This window comes from Corythoichthys intestinalis, chromosome 2 (genome assembly GCF_030265065.1).
Source record: "Corythoichthys intestinalis isolate RoL2023-P3 chromosome 2, ASM3026506v1, whole genome shotgun sequence".
Lineage (NCBI taxonomy): Eukaryota > Metazoa > Chordata > Actinopteri > Syngnathiformes > Syngnathidae > Corythoichthys > Corythoichthys intestinalis.
Genome location: NC_080396.1, coordinates 5771877 through 5794401, shown reverse-complemented (window position 1 = coordinate 5794401; position 22525 = coordinate 5771877). Strand labels below are relative to the sequence as shown.

The 22525-nt window shown below is 43.9% G+C and overlaps 1 protein-coding gene across 1 annotated transcript in view; it reads left to right on the top strand.

Moving 5' to 3' along the window:
- LOC130912563 (beta-1,3-galactosyl-O-glycosyl-glycoprotein beta-1,6-N-acetylglucosaminyltransferase-like) overlaps positions 1-22525 on the top strand; it is a 34715-nt gene that overhangs the window by 4338 nt on the left and 7852 nt on the right. The window contains exons 2-4 of the mRNA XM_057830727.1: positions 15798-16114; positions 17031-17124; positions 18901-19308. Coding sequence (XP_057686710.1) covers positions 15804-16114; positions 17031-17124; positions 18901-19308 — 813 coding nt within the window. The 5' untranslated portion in view covers positions 15798-15803. The remainder of the gene's footprint in view (positions 1-15797; positions 16115-17030; positions 17125-18900; positions 19309-22525) is intronic.

Below are 22525 nucleotides of genomic sequence, written 5' to 3'. Positions count from 1 at the left end.
AGCACCACCTCTGGCTTTTATGACAGCTTGCAGTTTCTGGGGCATGGACTTGATGAGTATTCTTCATCGATTTGGTGCCAACTCTCTTTGATTGCAGTTTCCAGATCATCCATGCAGGTCAGAGCCTTGCTGTGGACCTTTTTTTTTTTCAAATTCCACCACAGGTTTTCAATAGGGTTGAGATCTAGGCTATTTGCAGGCCATGACATTGATTGGAAGAGTCTTTCTCCAAGGAAGGCTTAAACAGTTTTAGCTCTGTGGCATGATGCATTTGCATCTTGGAAAATGATAAGCATATTTTCAGTTGAAGGGATAAATAAGCTGTCGAAAATTTCTATGTAAACTTGTGCATTTATTAAAGATTTAACCACAGCCATCTCCGCAGTGCCTTTGCCTGACATGCAGCCCCATATCATCAAGGACTGAGGGAATTTTGATGTTTTCTTCAGGCAGTCATCTTTGTAAATCTCTCTGGAACAGCACCAAACAAAAGTTCCAGCATCATCACCTTGTCCAATTCAGATTCTTGACTCTTGGCACCTTGTCAAATGCAAATTCTTGACTCTTGACAAGGTGATGTTGCTGCAGATTAGCTGCTGTATTTTTACTAACTGGCTTTGAATACAATGACAATAGCATTTTAGACCGTGCCGGCGCCATCGTGACGCAGAAGTGTAACATTATAAACACGCTCTCGCATACAATCCAATCTGCTTTCATTCTCCGGTAATCTTTTATAAAAACACATGTCGATCAAACACTGCCGCAATGGAACTTGTAGAAACGACTCTAGACATTACGACATATGGAGGATAATTTCTTCATACGTTTCCCAAGACCAAAAACGCCTACAAGGTGAAGCCATTCAAATTTCTTATGCAGTAAACATTTTGTTGGGGGAATATGGTGGTAAAGGATGGACTATTAAAACAGCAGAATGTCATTGTCTTTGGCGTAAGGCAATGCACAAAAAAAAAAAGGTGTCAATAAAAAAGCTAACTCTGGATCAGGTCAGCTCTCTTTCCCGTCTTTTTCAGCCCTCGATACTCAAGTCATGTCTTTAATTGAACATTTGTATGTTCTTCCAAATCTTTACCAGTGAATATGGCACCAGGGACATCATTTTTGGACAGAATTGGTAGGTTTAGCTCAGTAAACGTCTAATTCGTACACTATTTCCATTTATTTGCTATTAGGGACAAACGGAAGGTTGACCCGCCTAGCAACAATTGCTCACGTCATGAAAATTAATGAGCAAAAGTGACGTGTTGCTTGCGGTACGCCATTCAATGCGATTTGATCGAGAGTCTCACTCAAGCGTTTTATCGAATACTGTGTTAAAAATGACATGTGGTATTTGAACCATATCAATATTGATTCTATTTTGGCTATTTGTTTATATGACCACAATGAATGGAATCCATCTGTATGAATGAATTGCCTATCTTTGGAATATAACCTCGAACAACTTTGTATGTGTGCTCATCATAATTCCAGCTGTTTCACAAGCATTTTATTTCATATTGCAGTCTCTGTAATCTGTGCATGTAGGTGAGATTCATTCATGTTTGTCAAAGCAACGCCATCCTTTCCCCGGTGTCTCGAGCGGGCAAAACATGACAAAACATTTCTTCGTTGCGAAACAAAACAAGACAAAACATTTCTTCATTGCGATCAGAAATAGTTTTAAAGCAAATATTTAATAAACATCCCCAGGTCACTAGTTCGAATCCGGCTCGAAGGACCATTAAAATGTCAAGTTCAAACACAAATCCTGAGGAGGACATTTATAAACCCTTTAACACCGAACGTGTCGGCAGCGACGCGTTTACGCATATCGTCTTTGAAGCTTCGTCACGCTTTAATTACATCACCCACGTGCTGCTGGTTGGTCTCGTTTGAAAGTGCGGAAGTTGATGTCCACACCAGTTTTTATTTGAAGTCAATCAGCCAAGAAAAACGGGAGATAATGTCATTTGAGTATTATAGTTTTATTGCACTCATAAATATGCATTAAAACGCTGCATGGACCATATATCCATCTCCATATTTCCATCATTTCTTGTCCTTTTTCAAAACCGAAAGCAGCACAAGAGACTACTTATCCCAAGTGTCGTTGTGATGTCAGGAAGGACGAACCGAATGTGATCATTTTTAATAAATTTCCGAGCGAGGCGCCAACTATTGAAAGGGAGGCATGCGAAGCAAGCAACGGCCGGTGTTGTGCCGAAAAATGCACAACACCGGTTTGTTTGAGCGAGCGACTTTGAAACGTGCAGAATGAATCTAAAACTACATTTAGCACAAGCTAATGCATTATTTCATTAACTCAAGGAAGAAGATGAGTCGTATTTGTCGTTGTTTTCCTCTGATGAATCGGCGTCTCGGCGAGTAGAAGTGACAGTAGAGCGCAAACGGCGAAAGAGTAGGCTGTGTGACGTAGCTCCCTCCGTGACCTGTTCAAGAAGAAGCTTTATTGAGTGCGCAAAAAAAAAAAAAAACTCTATTGAGTCGCATGCCTGAAAAATTTGAATTCAACTTCTTGTAAATATTTTTTAAAATACTTTTTTTCAATGTTATATATATTTTTTCTTCACTATAATCTTTTCAATTTTTATGTAGATGTGTGTTCGAGAAGCTTGATTGCATGTACGTATATACTTTTGATAAGGTGATGGGTACAACACCTAACTTCACAAAGAGATATCTTCGAAACCCTTTTTGTGTTTGATGATATATATATATATAATTTTTTTTCTCACTATTTTGCACTCTATAACCTGTTTTGACCATAGTATGTGTAAAGGCCAAAAACGCCTATGACCATACCTGCTGTTTGTGTTGAATTGTCAAACATAAAACTATTCAATCTAATTTTTTTCTATTGAATGTTTATCCTAACAAGTTGAATAAATATGATCAAGCTTCAAAACGGTTGGTCGAGCATGTTTGGTTGTCAATGGGACGTCAAAATTACAAATTTTGAAAAAAGATTTTGGTTTTTTTTTTTTGTCTTTTTGGGTCCAAAATGTGGATTATAATTGGTCAGTGAAGAAAACAACAGTTTAGAGATGAAGTTCAAGGTGTCCTGAAAAAAGGAACCCAATTTGGCCATTGTAAACAATTTTTTCTTTGAAATATAAAGGCAACATCAAATGGATGCAAATTCGGCCAAAATAGGCTTAGGTGTTAAAGGGTTAACATCACATAAAATAAGGAGATGACACTCAATGTTTAATTGAACAGCATGCAAAGAGAGCGGAGAGAAGCTAGGCAAGCCGATACTAAGTCTACACAATACACACACTCGTTCTGACCTACAGTGTATCACAAAAGTGAGTACACCCCTCGCATTTCTGCAGATATTTAAGTATATCTTTTCATGGATCAACACTGACAAAATGACACGTTGACACATTGAAAAGTAGTCTATGTAGAGTTCATTTATTTTTCTCTCAAAATAACGCAAAATATAGCCATTAATATCTAAACCCCTGGCAACAAATGTGAGTACATCCCTTAGAAACTACATCCCCAAATGTCCAAATTGAGTACTGCTTGTCACTTTCCCTCCAAAATGTCATGTGACTCATTAGTTTTACTAGGTCCAAGTGTGCTTAGGGAGCAGGTGTGTTCAAATTTGTAATGCAGCTCTCACATTATCTCATACTAGTCACTGAAAGTTCCAACATGGCACCGCATGGAAAAGAACTCTCTACGGATCTTAAAAGACGTATTGTTGCGCTACATAAAGATGGCCAAGGCTACAAGAAGATTGCCAATATCCTGAAACTGAGCTGCAGCACAGTGGCTAAGATCATCCAGCGTTTTAAAAGAGCCACTCAGAACAGGCCTCGGGTTGGTCGTCCAAAGAATCTGAGCGCACGCGCTGATCGTCACATCCAAATGATTTTTCTGAACGATCGTCGCAGGAGCGCTGTCAGCATTGCTGCAGAGATTGAAGAGGCAGGGGGGTCAGCCTGTTAGTGCTCAGACCATACACCGCACTCTATATCAAATGGGTGTGCATGGCTGTCACCCCAGGAGGAAGCCTCTTCTGAAGACGGTACACAAGAAAGCCCGCAAATAGTTTGCTGAAGACATGTCAACAAATCACGTGGATTACTAAAACCATGTCCTATGGTCTGATGAGACGAAGATTAATTTGTTTGGTTCCGACGGTCTCAAGCATGTGTGGCAGCGACCAGGTGAGGAGTACAAAGATAAGTGTGTCATGCCTACAGTCAAGCATGGTGGTGGTAAAGTCATGGTCTGGGGCTGCATGAGTGCTGCAGGTGCCGGAGAGTTACATTCCATTGAGGGAAACATGAACTCCAACATGTACTGTGAAATACTGCAGCAGAGCATGATCCCCTCCCTCCAGAAACTGCGTCGCAGGGCAGTGTTCCAGCATGACAATGACCCCAAATACACCTCCAAGATGACCACTGCTTTACTGAAGAGGCTGAGGGTAAAGGCGATGGACTGGCCAAGCGTGTCTCCAGACTTGAACCCAATAGAACATCTTTGTGGGATCCTCAAACGGAAGGTGGAGGTGCGCAAAGTCTCAAATATCTGGCAACGTCATTATGGAGGAGTGGAAGAGCATTCCAGTGGCAACCTGTGAAGCTTTGGTCAACTCCATGCCCAGGAGCTTAAAGGCAGTTCTGGATAATAAGGTGGCCACACAAAATATTGACAGTTGACATGTTGTATGTTAATATTGACAACTTTCACTAAGGGGTGTACTCACTTTTGTTCAATTCAATTCAATTTTATTTGTATAGCCCTTTATCACAACAAGGTTGTCTCAAAGGGCAGCTTTTTTGCCAGGGGTTTTGATAATAATGGCTATATTTTCAGGGAATAATTAAATGAACTCTATTATATAAGCTGCACACAAACTATTTTTCATTGTGTCAAAGTGTCCTTTTGTCAGTGTTTAGGGTTGCCACCTTTCAGAATTAGAAATAAGAGATGCCCCCTTCGCTCCCAAAGCCATACGGGCGAAAAAAGGGGCATCCCCAAAACTCCTAAAAAGCATAGAAATGTATCTATTTTTAGATGAGAAAACTGTATTGTGCACTATGTGGGCATGGCAGTTTCCTTGCAGCAGACTGTTTTGTTTTTTTCTGCAGCATAGTGAAAACGAAGTTATGGATATCGTAATTAACATTTGTGTTGTCGGCACTGAATCCGTTCACGTGATCCATTGACAAGCCAAATTTCTTAAGGGAATGTTCCAGGAGAGCTACAATTCCAGCAGCTGACTCGTCTGCATTCTCTATGAAGTCCAGCATTTTGTTGTTGAGCCCAGACTCTGGACTGAAGTACTGGACAGCAAGGGGAAGCATCTTCCTGTTCAATTTAGTCGAGGCATCGGTCCGTATGGAGAATGGGATGGGTGACGTTAAGATCTTGAGCACATCACCCACTGCCTTTGGACCCAGGACTTGTTTCAACAGTGCCTCTTGCTTTGTTCTCCCCAAAGTCATTTTCTTCACCATTTTGGAATCACATGAAAATCTTCTGATTGAGCCTGTGTCCACAGTCAACACTATTGTAGCTCTGGCTGGCTACGTTTTACTGTGTGGTATACCTGTGTCACATCAGCTGCAGTAATTTAGAGGGTAGGAGTGGGGTTATGTCAAATTCACTATTAATATATCAATAGTATATATCCGCAGTAGGACTATTTATTCAGTGTTTATTTGCTGTTAATATATTAGGAATAATTCCAAATGAGGAGCATTAGTTAGCGTAACAAAATAAGATGTTCTTTATTGGTACATACATTCATTCCATATTGATTGATAATAAATGCATGTTTCAAAAAAAAAAAAAAAAAAATCAACATTCCTGAAAATAATCAACCATAGTAGCAACTGAAATAGCCTAGCTACGCTCCTATCAATGCAAGATGTATGAAGGTAAATATAAATATAACCTATATGTTATCCATATACAGGGTGACCCAAAAAAAAAAAACGGGCCCCAACTCTAATTAGGCCCCGTTTCTTAGTGTTTTGTCCGAATGAAATGAAACTTTGGTCATAACTAGTTTATTATATTCAAAACATCCCATCAAAACACTAGGGTCTTTGGCCTTTTTTTCTCCGTTCTACAGCATATGTTCTAGATGGCCTCCATTTAGCTCCATGCATTTCTTGAGGCGCAGCACGAAGTTGTCGATGATGTTCTTACAGACCCAATTGGTAATGGCTCTCATCTCCTCCCTCATGGCTTTCTTGAGTTCCGTGATGGTTCTGGGTTTCATTGCGTAGACTCTGTCCTTAAGATAGCCCCAAAGAAAAAAATCTGGGGGGCTTAGGTCCGGCCTATGGGGTGCCCACTCAAAATCAGTCTTGAGACTGATCACTCGGCCTCCGAAGTTCTCTTTCAGCCAATCTCGGGACAGGTTTGAGGTGTGAGAACTTGCTCCGTCTTGCTGGAACCAGAACTTGCTCATGAGCGACGGGTAGATGGTCTGGAGCTCGTTCTTGAAGGTTTTGAGGACCTTCACATATCGCTCCTTGGTGACTGTCACTGCTGCGCCAGATTCTTCGATGAAGATTGGTCCAATGATGCCTCTGGCCAAGATTGCAGCCCACACCGTGCACTTAGGAGAGTGCAGGGGCTTGGTGGCTACTTCATTAGATGAAGTCCACTTCCATCTTGATGGAAAGGCGAACTCCAAGACAAATGTCTTCTGGGGGTCCTCCAGACCCAATGAAGTAGCGCCTCAGGAAATGCTTGGAGCTAAATGGAGGCCATCTAGAACATATGCTGTATAATGGAGGAAAAAAGGCCAAAGACCCTAGTGTTTTGATGGGATGTTTTGAATATAATAAACTAGTTATGACCAAAGTTTCATTTCATTCGGACGAAACACTAAGAAACGGGGCCTAATTAGAGTTGGGGCCCGTTTTTTTCGGGTCACCCTGTACAAGAGCATAATAACATACCAAATCAAGCTTAGGGGATGTTTCAGGTACAAAGAATTTTGACGAAGGCTCTTCTGGGATCTTATATTCCGTTTGTGGAGGTCCCCTGCAGCATGCTGTTTTACACCTACGTGAGACGCTGCAAAACTTTCCTGCCTGCCTTGAAGTTCGCTTTGTAATCATCAGTGACCAGTGTTGTCAGTAACGCGTTAGTTAGTAACGCGTTACTGTAATCTGATTACTTTTTTCAGTAACAAGTAATCTGACCTTTCTACACCAGTAATCTGATTAAAGTTAGTTTCCTTAGTGTCTCTGCGTTACTATTTTTTCATTGCCTCATAACGTATGTAGAATGAAGAATATTGTAGTCATGTACGAGGAGCATTTTGAATAGAAAATGCTAGAATAAAAGGTTCCCGGTACGTGTTACCATGACAACCTCTTAGCTATTTCCTGTTTTGGTCCCGCGTCACATGTGTTGTGGGACTGAAGGTGTGGGCCAGGCGAGTGGACATTCGAGCCGAGTGTTGAGACGTTGCGAGGGAATGTTGATCTGTGGATATCCATGAATGAAGATGAGTATTTTTCCTTCATTCTGGAGGGTACCAGCAAAAGGTTGGACTCCCTACATGCGCGGCCGTTTCGTAGCTTTGCCGTAGCAACAACGGGTAGTCATCGCTCCAAGTTGGCAAGCTTCGTTTACTTCATATGCGTGTTGCACATTTATGCCGTGAGGTGATGTGTTCGTTTGGCATCTGTGGGATGTGTTGTAAGTCCGATTGAATGTAAAGTGCTTAGTTGCTGCCACGTTTTGTGGCCAAATTGACCACGTGTGCGTTGAGAGGATAACTTCCGGGTTATGCACGCGCATCCGCGCACGCCACCACCTTTGTAATTTTGTGCTGTCAGTTTGCATTGTTTTACATTGGCACTGATATGCTGTTAACCATAACCCAAAATTCAGAAGTTTTGACATTAGGCTTAATCTCAGAGTTAGCTAGGTTTAATTGGTCGGTGGAGTTGATTTCAACAAATTCCAAGCAGTTTATCAGATATATTTGTTAGTTTCAGGGCTCCAGAGTGGCTATGCTAGCGCAAAATTCTGATATTCCCCTTTAAATTCAATCATCGGAAAGTCAATTACATGTGATGACATTTTTCTGTTGTCATTCTTATGTTGAGGCAGCGAAGGGAGAAAAACGGGTAAAAAGTAACTGATGGATTACTTTTAAAGTAACTTAGTTACTTTGATAATGAAGTAATCAGTAAAGTAAATAGATTACTTTTGCGAGGCGTAATCAGTAATTAAATTACTTTTTCAAGTAATCTGTGACAACACCGTCAGTGACTCTATCGAGCCACGGGTTCCCCTTTTCCCACTCCACTCTATTTTTTGGAGACGTTTCCCCTTTTGAGGATGAGGTGGGGTGTCCTGAGCTTCTGCTGTTGACGAAGACATTTTTGTTTTGAAAACGCGCGGGGCGGTGCGCTGAACAGAGCGAGCGAGGTAACTAGGCAACGAACCTGGACGTGGAGCGCAGTGCAGGGCAGACAGCAGCGGGCAGGCTGATAACTATCTTGCTGTCTTTAATATATCCTGCACTTTTTGTTCATTATTGTTGGCTCAGTGGCCACTCATGAGCGCAGGAGGTGTGTGTTTGTGTGTGAGAGACGTGCATGGACTCCCCGCCACAGGAGCCGCGGGTCGCGCAGGGTCGCCCCATGGGACAATTGTGAAATACGGAATAAACTGCGTTCCGTATTGGTTCAATACGGAACGCAACTTATTTTGGAGTGTCGAATGATTACTGGCGATCTTGTTTGATAATCGCAGAATGTACATCTATTAGAATGTAATATTCGCCAAGACTTTAGGGTTAAATGAAGACAGTAGAGGAGTTGCGAATTAGAAGTTTACTTGAATTCCATCCACGTTAATACAGACAGATGGGTGTGGTTCTGAAGGAATAACATAAAACATTACCATTATAAGCTAGCAAACACAGCACAGCAAAGTGAAAGACAATATAAGAGTGGCAATAGTACTCTCAATGAGGTTCACTTAAACAATTACTATAACTAAACAACAATAATATTGAATTAACAAGTATTAAATGATAATTGGCACTCACTTGGTGTTGGACGCACACAATAACTTGGGATAGCACAAGGAATTGTTAATAGTTCGGATGGAATGAGAAGAGCAACCTCCTCTCTTTTCAATAACGTTTCTTAAACCAGGAAGAAAAACACAACTTCAGTTACTCTACTCTCACAGGACTATAAGGGAATCCTATTCTGCCTTCTGGTGGGCGAGCGAACTAATAACAAAAAGAACTAATCTTCAGAACACAACTTTAAATTCCCAATTACGGAACGATTCCATATTTCAAGGGACGGGTGGCAAGCTGTTAGGTTTTGTATTTGTTTTCTCCTAGTGTAACTTGTCCCTGTGATTGCCCATTGATTTCACCTGATGTGCCTTCTCCTTGCCTATCCCCCTGTGCTCACCTGTTCCTTGTTGTCTCGTTAACCCTTGTTTGCTTGTGTGTATATAAGCTCCCATTTTCTGTTCACTCCTGGTTGCGTCATTGTCAATGTCTGTGTCTGCGTCAAAGTTGAAGTCCTGTCCTAGCCCTCGTGTTCGTCTCAGTAAGTTTTTGATATTCAGCCTTTGTTAGTGACCTAAGTTATTTGTTGATAGTTTTTTGATCACCACAGCCTTTGTTTTGTACTTTGTGCCTTTTGTTAGTTATCATTAAAGCCTTTTTGAGTTCTCTGCCACCTGCCTTGCATTTTTGTTTCACTGCTTTTGGGTCCACACAACCTACCTGCCTGCCCGCGCATTCCCTGACAGAATGACGCAAACACTAGTGGACCCAGCGGGAAACAACCGGCACCGGCATGCTCGCCGACGGCTTTCTGCCCGTTCCCCCGATTTTGTGTTCCCTCGGCATATATTTTTGGAGTCTGATTCTGACTCAGACCTGGATTTTGATTTCACGCCCTCCGTTTCCCCTGGTAATTTTTCCTTCCACCCGTCGCACTTTGTGTCCCGTTCCGAAATCTTGGCCAAAGACTCCTACCTGGGATCCCGGTGGGCCATCTATCGGGGACCCCCCCGGGGTGGTCTGCGGGGACGCCCAGGCTCACTGCGGCCTAATGGGGCTATTCTGCCGCCCCTGCCACCTGAAGGCACTCAGCAAAAGCCTCGGCGTGGCCGTCAACGCCGACGGCGGGCGGCGGTGCTGACGTCGTGGGTTCCCGAAGCTCCCGCGCCGGCTCCACGCAGTCAAGTTCCTCCCGCGCCGGCTCCACGCAGTCAAGTTCCTCCCGCGCCGGCTCCACGCAGTCAAGTTCCTCCCGCGCCGGCTCCACGCAGTCAAGTTCCTCCCGCGCCGGCTCCACGCAGTCAAGTTCCTCCCGCGCCGGCTCCACGCAGTCAAGTTCCTCCCGCGCCGGCTCCACGCAGTCAAGTTCCTCCCGCGCCGGCTCCACGCAGTCAAGTTCCTCCCGCGCCGGCTCCACGCAGTCAAGTTCCTCCCGCGCCGGCTCCACGCAGTCAAGTTCCTCCCGCGCCGGCTCCACGCAGTCAAGTTCCTCCCGCGCCGGCTCCCCGCAGTCAAGTTCCTCCCGCGCCGGCTCCCCGCAGTCAAGTTCCTCCCGCGCCGGCTCCCCGCAGTCAAGTTCCTCCCGCGCCGGCTCCCCGCAGTCAAGTTCCTCCCGCGCCGGCTCCCCGCAGTCAAGTTCCTCCCGCGCCGGCTCCCCGCAGTCAAGTTCCTCCCGCGCCGGCTCCCCGCAGTCAAGTTCCTCCAGCGCCGGCTCCCCGCAGTCAAGTGCCCGCGCCGACGTCCAAGCTGCCCGAGGTGCCCGTCCCGGCGCCTCGTCGCCTAGTCCCTGTCCCGGCACCTCGCCGTCTGGCCTCCGTTCCAGTGCCTGCGCTGATTCCACGCAGTCCAGTGCCCGCGCCAAAGTCCAAGCTGCCCGAGGTGCCCGTCCCGGCGCCTCGTCGCCTACTCCCTGTCCCGGCACCTCGCCGTCTGGCCTCCGTTCCAGTGCCCGCGCCGACTCCACGCAGTCTAGTGCCTGTCCCGGCGCCTCGCCGTCTGACCTTCGTTCCAGTGCCCGACGACTCCGCTGCTGTTCCGCCAGCAGACTCCTGCGACTCCGCTGCTGTTCCGCCAGCAGTCTCCTGCGACTCCGCTGCTGTTCCGCCAGCAGTCTCCTGCGACTCCGCTGCTGTTCCGCCAGCAGTCTCCTGCGACTCCGCTGCTGTTCCGCCAGCAGACTCCTGCGACTCCGCTGCTGTTCCGCCAGCAGACTCCTGCGACTCCGCTGCTGTTCCGCCAGCAGACTCCTGCGACTCCGCTGCTGTTCCGCCAGCAGACTCCTGCGACTCCGCTGCTGTTCCGCCAGCAGTCTCCTGCGACGACTCCGCTGCTGTTCCGCCAGCAGTCTCCTGCGACGACTCCGCTGCTGTTCCGCCAGCAGTCTCCTGCGACGACTCCGCTGCTGTTCCGCCAGCAGTCTCCTGCGACGACTCCGCTGCTGTTCCGCCAGCAGTCTCCTGCGACGACTCCGCTGCTGTTCCGCCAGCAGTCTCCTGCGACGACTCCGCTGCTGTTCCGCCAGCAGTCTCCTGCGACGACTCCGCTGCTGTTCCGCCAGCAGTCTCCTGCGACGACTCCGCTGCTGTTCCGCCAGCAGTCTCCTGCGACGACTCCGCTGCTGTTCCGCCAGCAGTCTCCGGCGACGACTCCGCTGCTGTTCCGCCAGCAGTCTCCGGCGACGACTCCGCTGCTGTTCCGCCAGCAGTCTCCGACGACGACTCCGACGACGCCTCAGTGCCTGGTCCGCCCGACTCCGACGACGCCTCAGTGCCTGGTCCGCCCGACTCCGACGACGCCTCAGTGCCTGGTCCGCCCGACTCCGACGACGCCTCAGTGCCTGGTCCGCCCGACTCCGACGACGCCTCAGTGCCTGGTCCGCCCGACTCCGACGACGTGCCTGACTCTCTTTACGATGACGACGACGTCGCTCCTCGCTTCCTGCCACGGCTTAGTGGCATGAACGGCAAAGTCCTACCTCGCCCGGGGCGCCCGCCTGATCATCCTGTGCGGTCACCCAACGTCTGGCGCCCCAAACGCCCACCCGGTCGACCCGTGCAATCGGCCCACGTCTGGCGTCCTGGACGCCCGCCTGACTAGCCCTGACGGGCTAATGTTGCTCCCTCCTTCAGCATCCTTCTTCTCGCAGTGTTTGGGACTTTGTTTTCATCGGGACGTCTGGGATCCGTCCCTTGAGGGGGGGGTACTGTTAGGTTTTGTATTTGTTTTCTCCTAGTGTAACTTGTCCCTGTGATTGCCCATTGATTTCACCTGATGTGCCTTCTCCTTGCCTATCCCCCTGTGCTCACCTGTTCCTTGTTGTCTCGTTAACCCTTGTTTGCTTGTGTGTATATAAGCTCCCATTTTCTGTTCACTCCTGGTTGCGTCATTGTCAATGTCTGTGTCTGCGTCAAAGTTGAAGTCCTGTCCTAGCCCTCGTGTTCGTCTCAGTAAGTTTTTGATATTCAGCCTTTGTTAGTGACCTAAGTTATTTGTTGATAGTTTTTTGATCACCACAGCCTTTGTTTTGTACTTTGTGCCTTTTGTTAGTTATCATTAAAGCCTTTTTGAGTTCTCTGCCACCTGCCTTGCATTTTTGTTTCACTGCTTTTGGGTCCACACAACCTACCTGCCTGCCCGCGCATTCCCTGACACAAGCCTAGTCACTGTTGTCCCATGAAAAGATATACTTAAATATCTTAAAAAATGCGAGTTGTGTACTCACTCTTGTGATACACTGTAAGTCCCCCATTCCCTGTCTTTTTATTTGGGCTGGCCATAGCAACAAAGGTCGGTGTAAGAGATAAGTTGCTCCCGGCCGGATTTAACATTGACTGGCAGAAGGGGTGTGGAAATCGCGGGAAAAAAAGGGACAGAAAGAGGAAGTGGTCGTGCCATAAACGTATTGTACTGAACCACAGTAAATGCACATGTATGAATTTAAATACTATTTGAATACTGTTTGCATGAACTCCAAACTAGTCACGCACGTGCTCAAATGCACTGTACTCAATGTGACAGGGGACATCAATGAAAAGCACCTTCAGAACGAGCGTGTAACAGCGATGAAGCAAATTAAAAAAAAAAAAAAAAAAAAAATTCCTTCATTTAATAACTTCTTAGGCTGCCAATACCCAGCACCATGATGGGGTTGTGTGGGGAGGGTATTGCAGTGTATTTATTAAAGCAACACTTGGTAACTTTTCAGTTTTGGTCAATTGTGGACAAAAAAGGTAGTGTTTTGCCTTGAGAAAGACTGCGTGTCAGCGCACACCCGCACAGTGTTGCAAAATCATCAATCAATCAAAAAATCAATCAAAAATCAATCTCCCAGTCGCCTGCAGATAGATTAAATAACATTTCTGTTTCCATCGGCTGTGTGAAGTATGAATAGTTATAAGGTAATAGGCGGAGTTTGACATTTTTTGCAGGGGGGGGGCAAAAATGTCGATGACCCCGAAATGCAGTGTCAGCAATAAAATTAACTTACAAGATATATGTTCAGATAGTAGTTCAGCACATGCTCGTACATCCAGGCATCCCAGCTGTGAGTGTGCTAAGCAAAGCAAATGACGGTTTCTAAGTTGGGGTGGCGTGGCTCAGTGGTAGAGTAGTTGCCCCCCAAACCAGAGGTTGTGGGTTCGATTCTCCGCCCTGATGAACTCGTCTAAGTGTCCTTGAGCAAGATACTGAACCCCACGTTGCTCCTGGTGCTGCGTCACCAGTAGGTAGATGGCAAGATAGTGTAAAGCGCTTTGAGCGCCTTGAAAGGTGGAAAAGCGCTATATAAGTACAGTGGTACCTCTACATACGATCGCTTCGACACACGAACTTTTCGACATCCGACGTAAAATTTGACTCGCCATTTGTTTCTACATCCGACGACATGCTCGAAATACGACGACAATGGCAGCACCGCAGACGAATGCACGGCGGATTTTCTTGTGTGACAAATCAACACTGGTTTCAGAAAAGGTTGGTACAGGTGGTGAAACAAGGAAAAAGTTGAGGCTTACCTTCTAAATGAAGATGCAAATGACAGAAAAATATGAGCGTAGGGTGGGCATCCGTGAAATGGCTCAACAATACATCTCCACAGTCCTCCTCCGACCATCGTTCGCCAGTCTTTATAAGTTAAACTGACAATTCTTATTGTGGTAACATCTCCAGGGAAATCGCCAACTTCGCCACGTTTTTATCATTTATTTCACAACTTATTCAAAACAAAAACACCTTCTGTCTGCCGCAATTGACGGTGTTAAGAAAACATTCAAAGTGAAAGTGAAACTCAAGCTCACCGGTCTGCCTCTGGCACGTCAGCACTGCAGTGCGTTCAGGGTCAGCAAAAAACGTCCGCCACATTAGAACCCGATTCGTTACATTAATACAGGAATTATTATTATTATGATTATTATTACTATTATTCCGATTTTGATTTATAATTTATTTGTTTTGCTATGTGTAATTGCCATTTGTAATAGTACCAGCAGTATTTTTTAAGGATTTAGTGAAGGTTTTTGGGCTGTGGAACGAATTAATGGAATTATAATGTATTCCTATGGGAAAATCCTGCTCGACATACGACCATTTCGACTTACAAACAAGGTCCTGGAACGGATTAACTTCGTATGTAGAGGTACCACTGTATAACACCATAAGTTGCTAGTCACATGATCTGTTTGAAAAAAATCCTAAACTATTATAAAAATAATTTTTTGTTCATTTTCTTGCTTTACAACTTTTATAGACAACATTTTACCGGCAAAGTCTTAATTTTAAATTCATATATTGGAATGTCTATTATAAGCAATGACATTTTCAGCCACCAGGGGAGGGGCTATGCCGACCCTCCCTTAATCTCTGTGTTTGAGGTAATTAATCCACTTGTGGCCCTAACAATAGCATATGACGGTTAGCAACCGTGTGGCTAGACCCCCCCAAACCCCCCCACCACCACGTCACGCCAGCGAGTGAAAGCCGGGCCAATGCTTATTCTGTATATCCTATTAGCCTCCCTTTTTTGCACTGCTCTGACAAAACTCTTTTTGTCTCGTTTGTTGCTCTGCCACCTTTGCAGATTTCACGCGAAAGCATTCGCATCGACCTCCGTCTTTTTAATGAACGGTGAAATGGGGAAGTGACTTACAGTGGTATGAAAAAGTATCTGAACCTTTTGGAATTTCTCACATTTCTGCATAAAATCACCATCAGATCTGATCTTTGTCAAAATCACACAGATGAAGAAATGGTCTGCTTCAACTAAAACCACCCTAACATTTGTAGGTTTTCATATTTTAATGAGGATAGCACACAAACAATGACAGTAGTGGGAAAAATAAGTACTAAAAAAACAGAATACATAAAAACAGTTTTTTCATCTGTGTGATTTTGACAAAGATCAGATCACATTTTCGGTGATTTTATGCAAAAATGTGAGAAATTCTACAGTTTCAGATACTTTTTCATGCCACCGTATGCCGTAAAGCAATCAGCACATTCGTATTTTTTTATTTTTTTGTGTGTGTGTGTGGCAGCAAAAGCCATACAGACCCTCTCAAGATATAACTATAACATTCAACTAGTTGTCAGATGACATACTGTATTTTCACAAATGTTATGAAAGTATTTTATAAAAGTTAAAAAGTTACATCATGTTGCTTTAAAATATAGACAAAATTTACTTCTACTTAAATGGTCTGAAGTGTAAAGTAATCATTATTTCATTTGTTTTGTATGTTTTTACTAGCCAACAATGAGAATGATTTTGACGAGACGAGCAGGACGGCTCTCCTTCAAGCTTGCTGCCCTGATGGCCACCCTGTTTATATCCTACCTGATTGGCACGGGTAACTGGAAAGCAAACTCCAGCAGTAAGACTCTCAATTTTACTCAACTGGGCTACGACGATGAAAACAGGCCAGAGAAGGCGTGCAACTGCCAGGCCATATTGAAGGGTGACCGTGAGGCACTCGCGGAGGCAAAGTTATTAAACCTGGGCAAAACCTTCCGCAAACAAGTCCAAGTTCCGGACCAATTTTACGTGAATGCCAGCAAAGACTGCATGTGAGTATTGAATGTGTTGAATGTGTTTCTTAAGCATGTAAACAGGGTGCATCAAACTGCTTGTATCACTATAGTTTTGTTTTTTTTAATTGTTCTAAAATCTTTCAAGTGATTGAGGCTATGGCTACGTCTACACTAGGACGGATAATGGACTTAAACGTGTAATTACTTGGCCTATACAGCATGTCGGCTAGTATGCCTATTATCCAGACTAGTTGTTAGAGAGATAATCCATCCATCCATTATCTTCCGCTTGAAAGACTCTCCATCCAACCTCACTGAGCTCGCGCTGTTTTGCAAGGAAGAAAGGGCAAGAATGTCAGTCTCTGGATGTGCAAAACTGATAGAAACATACCCCAAGCGACTTGCAGCTGTAATTGGAGCAAAAGGTGGCGCTACAAAGTATTAACGCAAGGGGGCCGACTAATATTGCACGCCCCACTTTTCCGTTTTTTATTTGTTAAAAAAGTTTAAATTATCCAATAAATTTTGTTCCACTTCACGATTGTGTCCCACTTGTTGTTGATTCTTGACAAAAAATTAAAATTTTATATCTTTATGTGTGAAGCCTGAAATGTGGCGAAAGGTTGCAAGGTTCAAGGGGGCCGGATACTTTTGCAAGGCACTGTATATAGGAAAGTCAATTACATGCAATGACACTTTTTGGCCACCAAGGGGGGGCTTGCCCCCCTGGCCCCCCTTTAAACTCCGCTTATGTGTAGTATTAGTATGAAGTGAAAAAATATTACGAGATTAAAGTAGTAATATTATGAGATTTGGCCCTAATACGCTTATTTATCCTTGTGACTGGTGGACCTCCAAAACAAGCACTTTGAATAACCTTGTGTTGAATTGTGCTATACAAATAAATGTGACTTGCCTTGCCTAACATTTGGAAGTTTCTATCGTTTCGCAGGAAATATAGGACGAGCCGGAAGTATCTTACATTCCCCCTAAGCCAGGAAGAGGAAGACTTTCCCATTGCTTACTCCATTGTTCTCCATCACAAAGTATGTAAGGTGTCAAAGTACAGTCATGTGAAAAAATTAGGACACCACATGAAATATTCAGTTTTTTTATGAAGAAATGTTCACACATCTGATGTTGTTTCTATCTCTGGAAAAGAAAGTAATTTAATTGCAGGTAAACAAAAACAGTTAACATTGTTTTACTCATTAAACCAAATATATCAACAAAACTGCATATTCTAACTGAGGAAAAAGTTAAGACACCCTACCAACTACTAGCTAGTGAAGGAATCTGACGTTTTAGCCAGACTGCCGGAATCACGCCAGCCGAACCACCGGACCCATGCTGGCGCAGCTCCAGTGACCCAGGCCGGTGAAACTCCAACAACCCGCCCAAAAAGCAAAACTCTGCGCCTTCACCTTAGTCTTAACCCTTTGTACTGACTCCATTTTGAAAGCTGGAAGGCGAAGCTCTCGATTTACCAGTCGATCTACAGTAGGGCAAATAAGTATTTAGTCAACCACCAATTGTGCAAGTTCTCCAACTTGAAAATATTAGAGAGGCCTGTAACTGTCAACATGGGTAAACCTCAACCATGAGAGACAGAATGTGGAAAAAAAACAGAAAATCACATTGTTTGATTTTTAAAGAATTTATTTCGAAATTATGGTGGAAAATAAGTATTTGGTCAATACCAAAAGTTCATCTCAATACTTTGTTATGTACCCTTTGTTGGCAATAACGGAGGCCAAACGTTTTCTGTAACTCTTCACAATCTTTTCACACACTGTTGCTGGTATTTTGGCCCATTCCTCTATTCAGATCTCCTCTAGAGCAGTGATGTTTTGGGGCTGTCATTGGGCAACATGGACTTTCAACTCCATCCACAGATTTTCTATGGGGTTGAGATCTGGAGACTGGCTAGGCCACTCCAGGACCTTGAAATGCTTCTTACGAAGCCACTCCTTTGTTGCCCTGGCTGTGTGTTTGGGATAATTGTCATGCTGAAAGACCCAGCCACGTCTTATCTTCAATGCCCTTGCTGATGGAAGGAGCGTTTCACTCAAAATCTCTTGATACATGGCCCCATTCATTCTTTCCTTTACACAGATCAGTCATCCTGGTCCCTTTGCAGAAAAACAGCCCCAACGCGTGATGTTTCCACCCCCATGTTTCACAGTGGGTCTGGTGTTCTTCGGATGCAATTCAGTATTTCATCCTGTTCATGTCTGGTGACTGGGCTGGCCATCGCAGTCATCAGACATGAAAATCATTGAGCATGTCTGGGTTTAGGATGAAAGAGGAAGCATGGAAGACGAAACTCAAGAATGTTGATGAACTCTGGGAGGCATGCAAGACTGCTTTCTTTGATGTTCCTGATGACTTCATCAATAAATTGTATGAATCCTTGCCGAAGCCCATGGGAGTCACACAAAATATTAAATTTGGATCTCACTGCACCACTACTTCATTCGCTTAAGTTATGTAACATATTTTTGTATTTGAAGTACATCTTATGTTCAATTTTCACACAACTTTCTGTAGGCGACAAAACTTTAGTCTTGCCAAAATTTGTCCTTTATGTCTTGATTAAATGATAAACCTTTTTTCAGTGAAACATATTTTTGAACATTCAACATCTTTTGGGAGGGTCTTAGCTTTCATATGAGCCATTTCTGAAACCAATTGAATAATTAAAAGTCAGGTTATTAGCAATTGTTTCTACAAAATGGATAAGCGACAAGACTTTTATCAGGGACTGTAGTGCAAACCATCATAATGGTGATAGTCGGACTACTAACCACTGCTTTCATCAGATGCAGAGCTTCGAACGTCTCCTGCGGACAATCTACGCTCCCCAGAACGTCTATTGCATCCACGTAGACCGGAAGGCGGCGCCTTCGTTCTTCGCGGCCGTCTCGTCTGTGGCCTCCTGCTTTCCCAACGTTTTCCTGGTCAGCCGGCGCGAGTACATGATCTATAACGGTTGGTCCCGGGTCCAGGCTGACCTCAACTGCATGGCCGAGCTGAATGCCAGCAGCGTGCCGTGGAAGTACTTCCTCAATCTCTGCGGGCAGGACTTTCCGCTTAAGACGAACCTGGAGATAGTGCGAGCGCTGCGGGCGCTCGACGGCCGCAACAGCCTGGGGTCGATACCCATGCCCTGGGATAAGAAGTGGAGGACGGAAAAGGTTTTCAAGGTGGTGAAAGGAAAATGGAACACGGTAAGAATAGAATTGGTTCATTCGTTATAAAAACATTCAAATATAAACTCTGTTACTTGTAAATTCATGGCGATTAGCTGGTAACCCGTTCAGGGCGTTGTCCGCTTCCGTCGCATTGTTAGCTGGGATAGGCTCCAGCACCCCCGTGAGGATATGCGTTACCCATATACAGTTATGGACAAATTTATTTGCACCCCTGAAATTTTTCCAGAGAATACAGCATTTCTCACAGAAATTAATGCAATTACAGTGGGGAAAATAAGTATTTAGTCAACCACCAATTGTGTAAGTTCTCCTACTTGAAAAGCTTAGAGAGGCCTGTAATTGTCAACATGGGTAAACCTCAACCATGAGAGACAGAATATGAAGAAAAAAACCCAACAGAAAATCACATTGTTTGATTTTTAAAGAATTTATGGTAACACTTTATAATAACTATGTTATAACTAGTCAATAAATCATTAATACACTATTAATAAATGATATATTGTCGACTTGTTAAGTGTCTGTTAACAGTTTGCTGTGATGTATGGATGTTTAAATTCAGTTTGTACTGTGTTTTGAAAAAAAAAAAAAAACTTTCCCAAATTCATCGGTTTGTACGGTGCTGTCGTATTTTGTTTTCTTGCCATGGGATGGCTCATTATGAGTGGAGCAATCTTGAGGTACAAAAATTTGATGTTTTAAATGTCACAAAAAAATTCTGTATCTTGAACTTGTTCAACCTAGTCTTCAAAGTTTAGTAGCTGGTTAGCACAGTCTTAAGAATTGATCTTTAAAGTGTTAATATATTAAGTATTAGTTATAAAGTTATAAACGTTATTGGGACGTTACTCGTTATAACGTTCGACGTGATATCACTTATTCCTCATTTACTAACAATTAAGAAATGACGAGTAGTTGCGAATTTAAAATAACATCCCAATAACATAAATGAACTATTAACTGATACTTAAGAACTCATTAGTTAGTCAGTTACTAATTTCTTGTTTATGGTATATTGTTAATTTATAAGGTTTACGTATAAATTAGCGATATACAGCTTAAAAGTCATTTATTACTCATTAACCATCAGTTTATTTATGATATCATCATCAATCACAAATTATTAACGAACTGTTAATAAACACTTAACAAATCAGCACTGAATCATTCATTTACAGTGTACTAATTATCTATTAACTAGTTATAAAGGATAGTTATTATAAAGTGTTACCGAATTTATTTCCAAATTAGAGTGGAAAATAAGTATTGGGTCACCTACAAACTAGCAAGATTTCTGGCTGTCAAAGAGGTCTAACTTCTTCTAACGAGGTCTAACGAGGCTCCATCTATTAACTAGTTATAAAGGATAGTTATTATAAAGTGTTACCGAATTTATTTCCAAATTAGAGTGGAAAATAAGTATTTGGTCACCTACAAACTAGCAAGATTTCTGGCTGTCAAAGAGGTCTAACTTCTTCTAACGAGGTCTAACGAGGCTCCACTCGTAACCTGTATTAATGGCACCTGTTTTAACTCATTATCGGTATAAAAGACACCTGTCCACAACATCAGTCAGTCACACTCCAAACTCCACTATGGCCAAGACCAAAGAGCTGTCGGAGGACACCAGAGACAAAATTGCAGACCTGCACCAGGCTGGGAAGACTGAATCTGCAATAGGTAAAACGCTTGGTGTAAAGAAATTAGCTGTGGGAGCAATTATTAGAAAATGGAAGACATACACTGATAATCTCCCTCGATCTGGGGCTCCATGCAAGATCTCACCCTGTGGCGTCAAAATGATAACAAGAACGGTGAGCAAAAATCCCAGAACCACACGGGGGGACCTCGTGAATGACCTACAGAGAGCTGGGACCACAGTAACAAAGGCTACTATCAGAAACACAATGCGCCACCAGGGACTCAAATCCTGCACTGCCAGACGTGTCCCCCTGCTGACGAAAGTACATGTCCAGGCCCGTCTGCGGTTCGCTAGAGAGCATTTGGATGATCCAGAAAAGGACTGGTAGAATGTGTTATGGTCAGATGAAACCAAAATAGAACTTTTTGGTAGAAACACAGGTTCTCGTGTTTAGAGGAGAAAGAATACTAATTGCATCCAAAGAACACCATACCCACTGTGAAGCACGGGGGTGGAAACATCATGCTTTGGGGCTGTTTTTCTGCAAAGGGACCAGAAAGACTGATCTGTGCAAAGGAAAGAATGAATGGGGCCATGTATCGAGAGATTTTGAGTGAAAATCTCCTTCCATCAGCAAGGGCATTGAGGATGAGACGTGGCTGGGTCTTTCAGCATGCATAGGCGGATTTACTATTCAGGCGAAGTAGATGATCGCCTTAGGCCCCGAACCAGTTGGGGACCCCCAACCAGCTGCCTTCCCCCAACGAGCAACGGCTTGGGCCACCGGAGCCTGCCGCACCCCCAACTATTCGTCATGTATAATTACGTCAGCATATCACACAAACAAATAACACAACAAAAAAGAAAGCCATTTGAATGCTGCATTTATATTATCCCCCCCCCACACACACACACACACACACGCACTACAATTGACTGTTCCACGACGACGGACAGAGTATCAGTCGCTTAGCTTCATTTCACGCCGTTTAGCATCGCTTAGCTCCGCTTAGCTGTTCGTTAGCTTCACTTAGCTCTCCCACGGTTTTCACGCCACTAAGCTCGCTATTTTTACAGCTCACTTGCTACTTTGCACGTCGGCTATCGTTTATTTCGAACACATGAGCGAACGTGCTCTCCATGAGAGCTAAAGTGCAGTGAGGGAGAAGTTGAGAACAGGCCTCTAATGCCTCTTTTAACTTTCTTCTTCTTCTTCACACCGAACATAAAATACACGACAGCACACCCTGTGGCGAAACAATGTAGTGCAGTTCCAATCAGTCATACAATAACATTCAACAGCTGGTTATAATATGTTGAGTAAATACTAAAATATCTAGATTCTACACTAAGAATAGCTTTCAAATGACACTCTTCATGACAAATATGGGTAACACCTTTTAATAACTATCCGTTTCACTAGTTAATAGATCATTAGTAAACTGATGATAAATGATTTATTGTTGATTTGTGAAGAATTTGTTAACAGTTTGTTAAGCATTTACAGGGTGTTCCAATATGGTTGACCCCATTCTAAATGCCCATGCTAGTTGATGGATCTTAATAAAACTATATAAACTTTATGTTGAA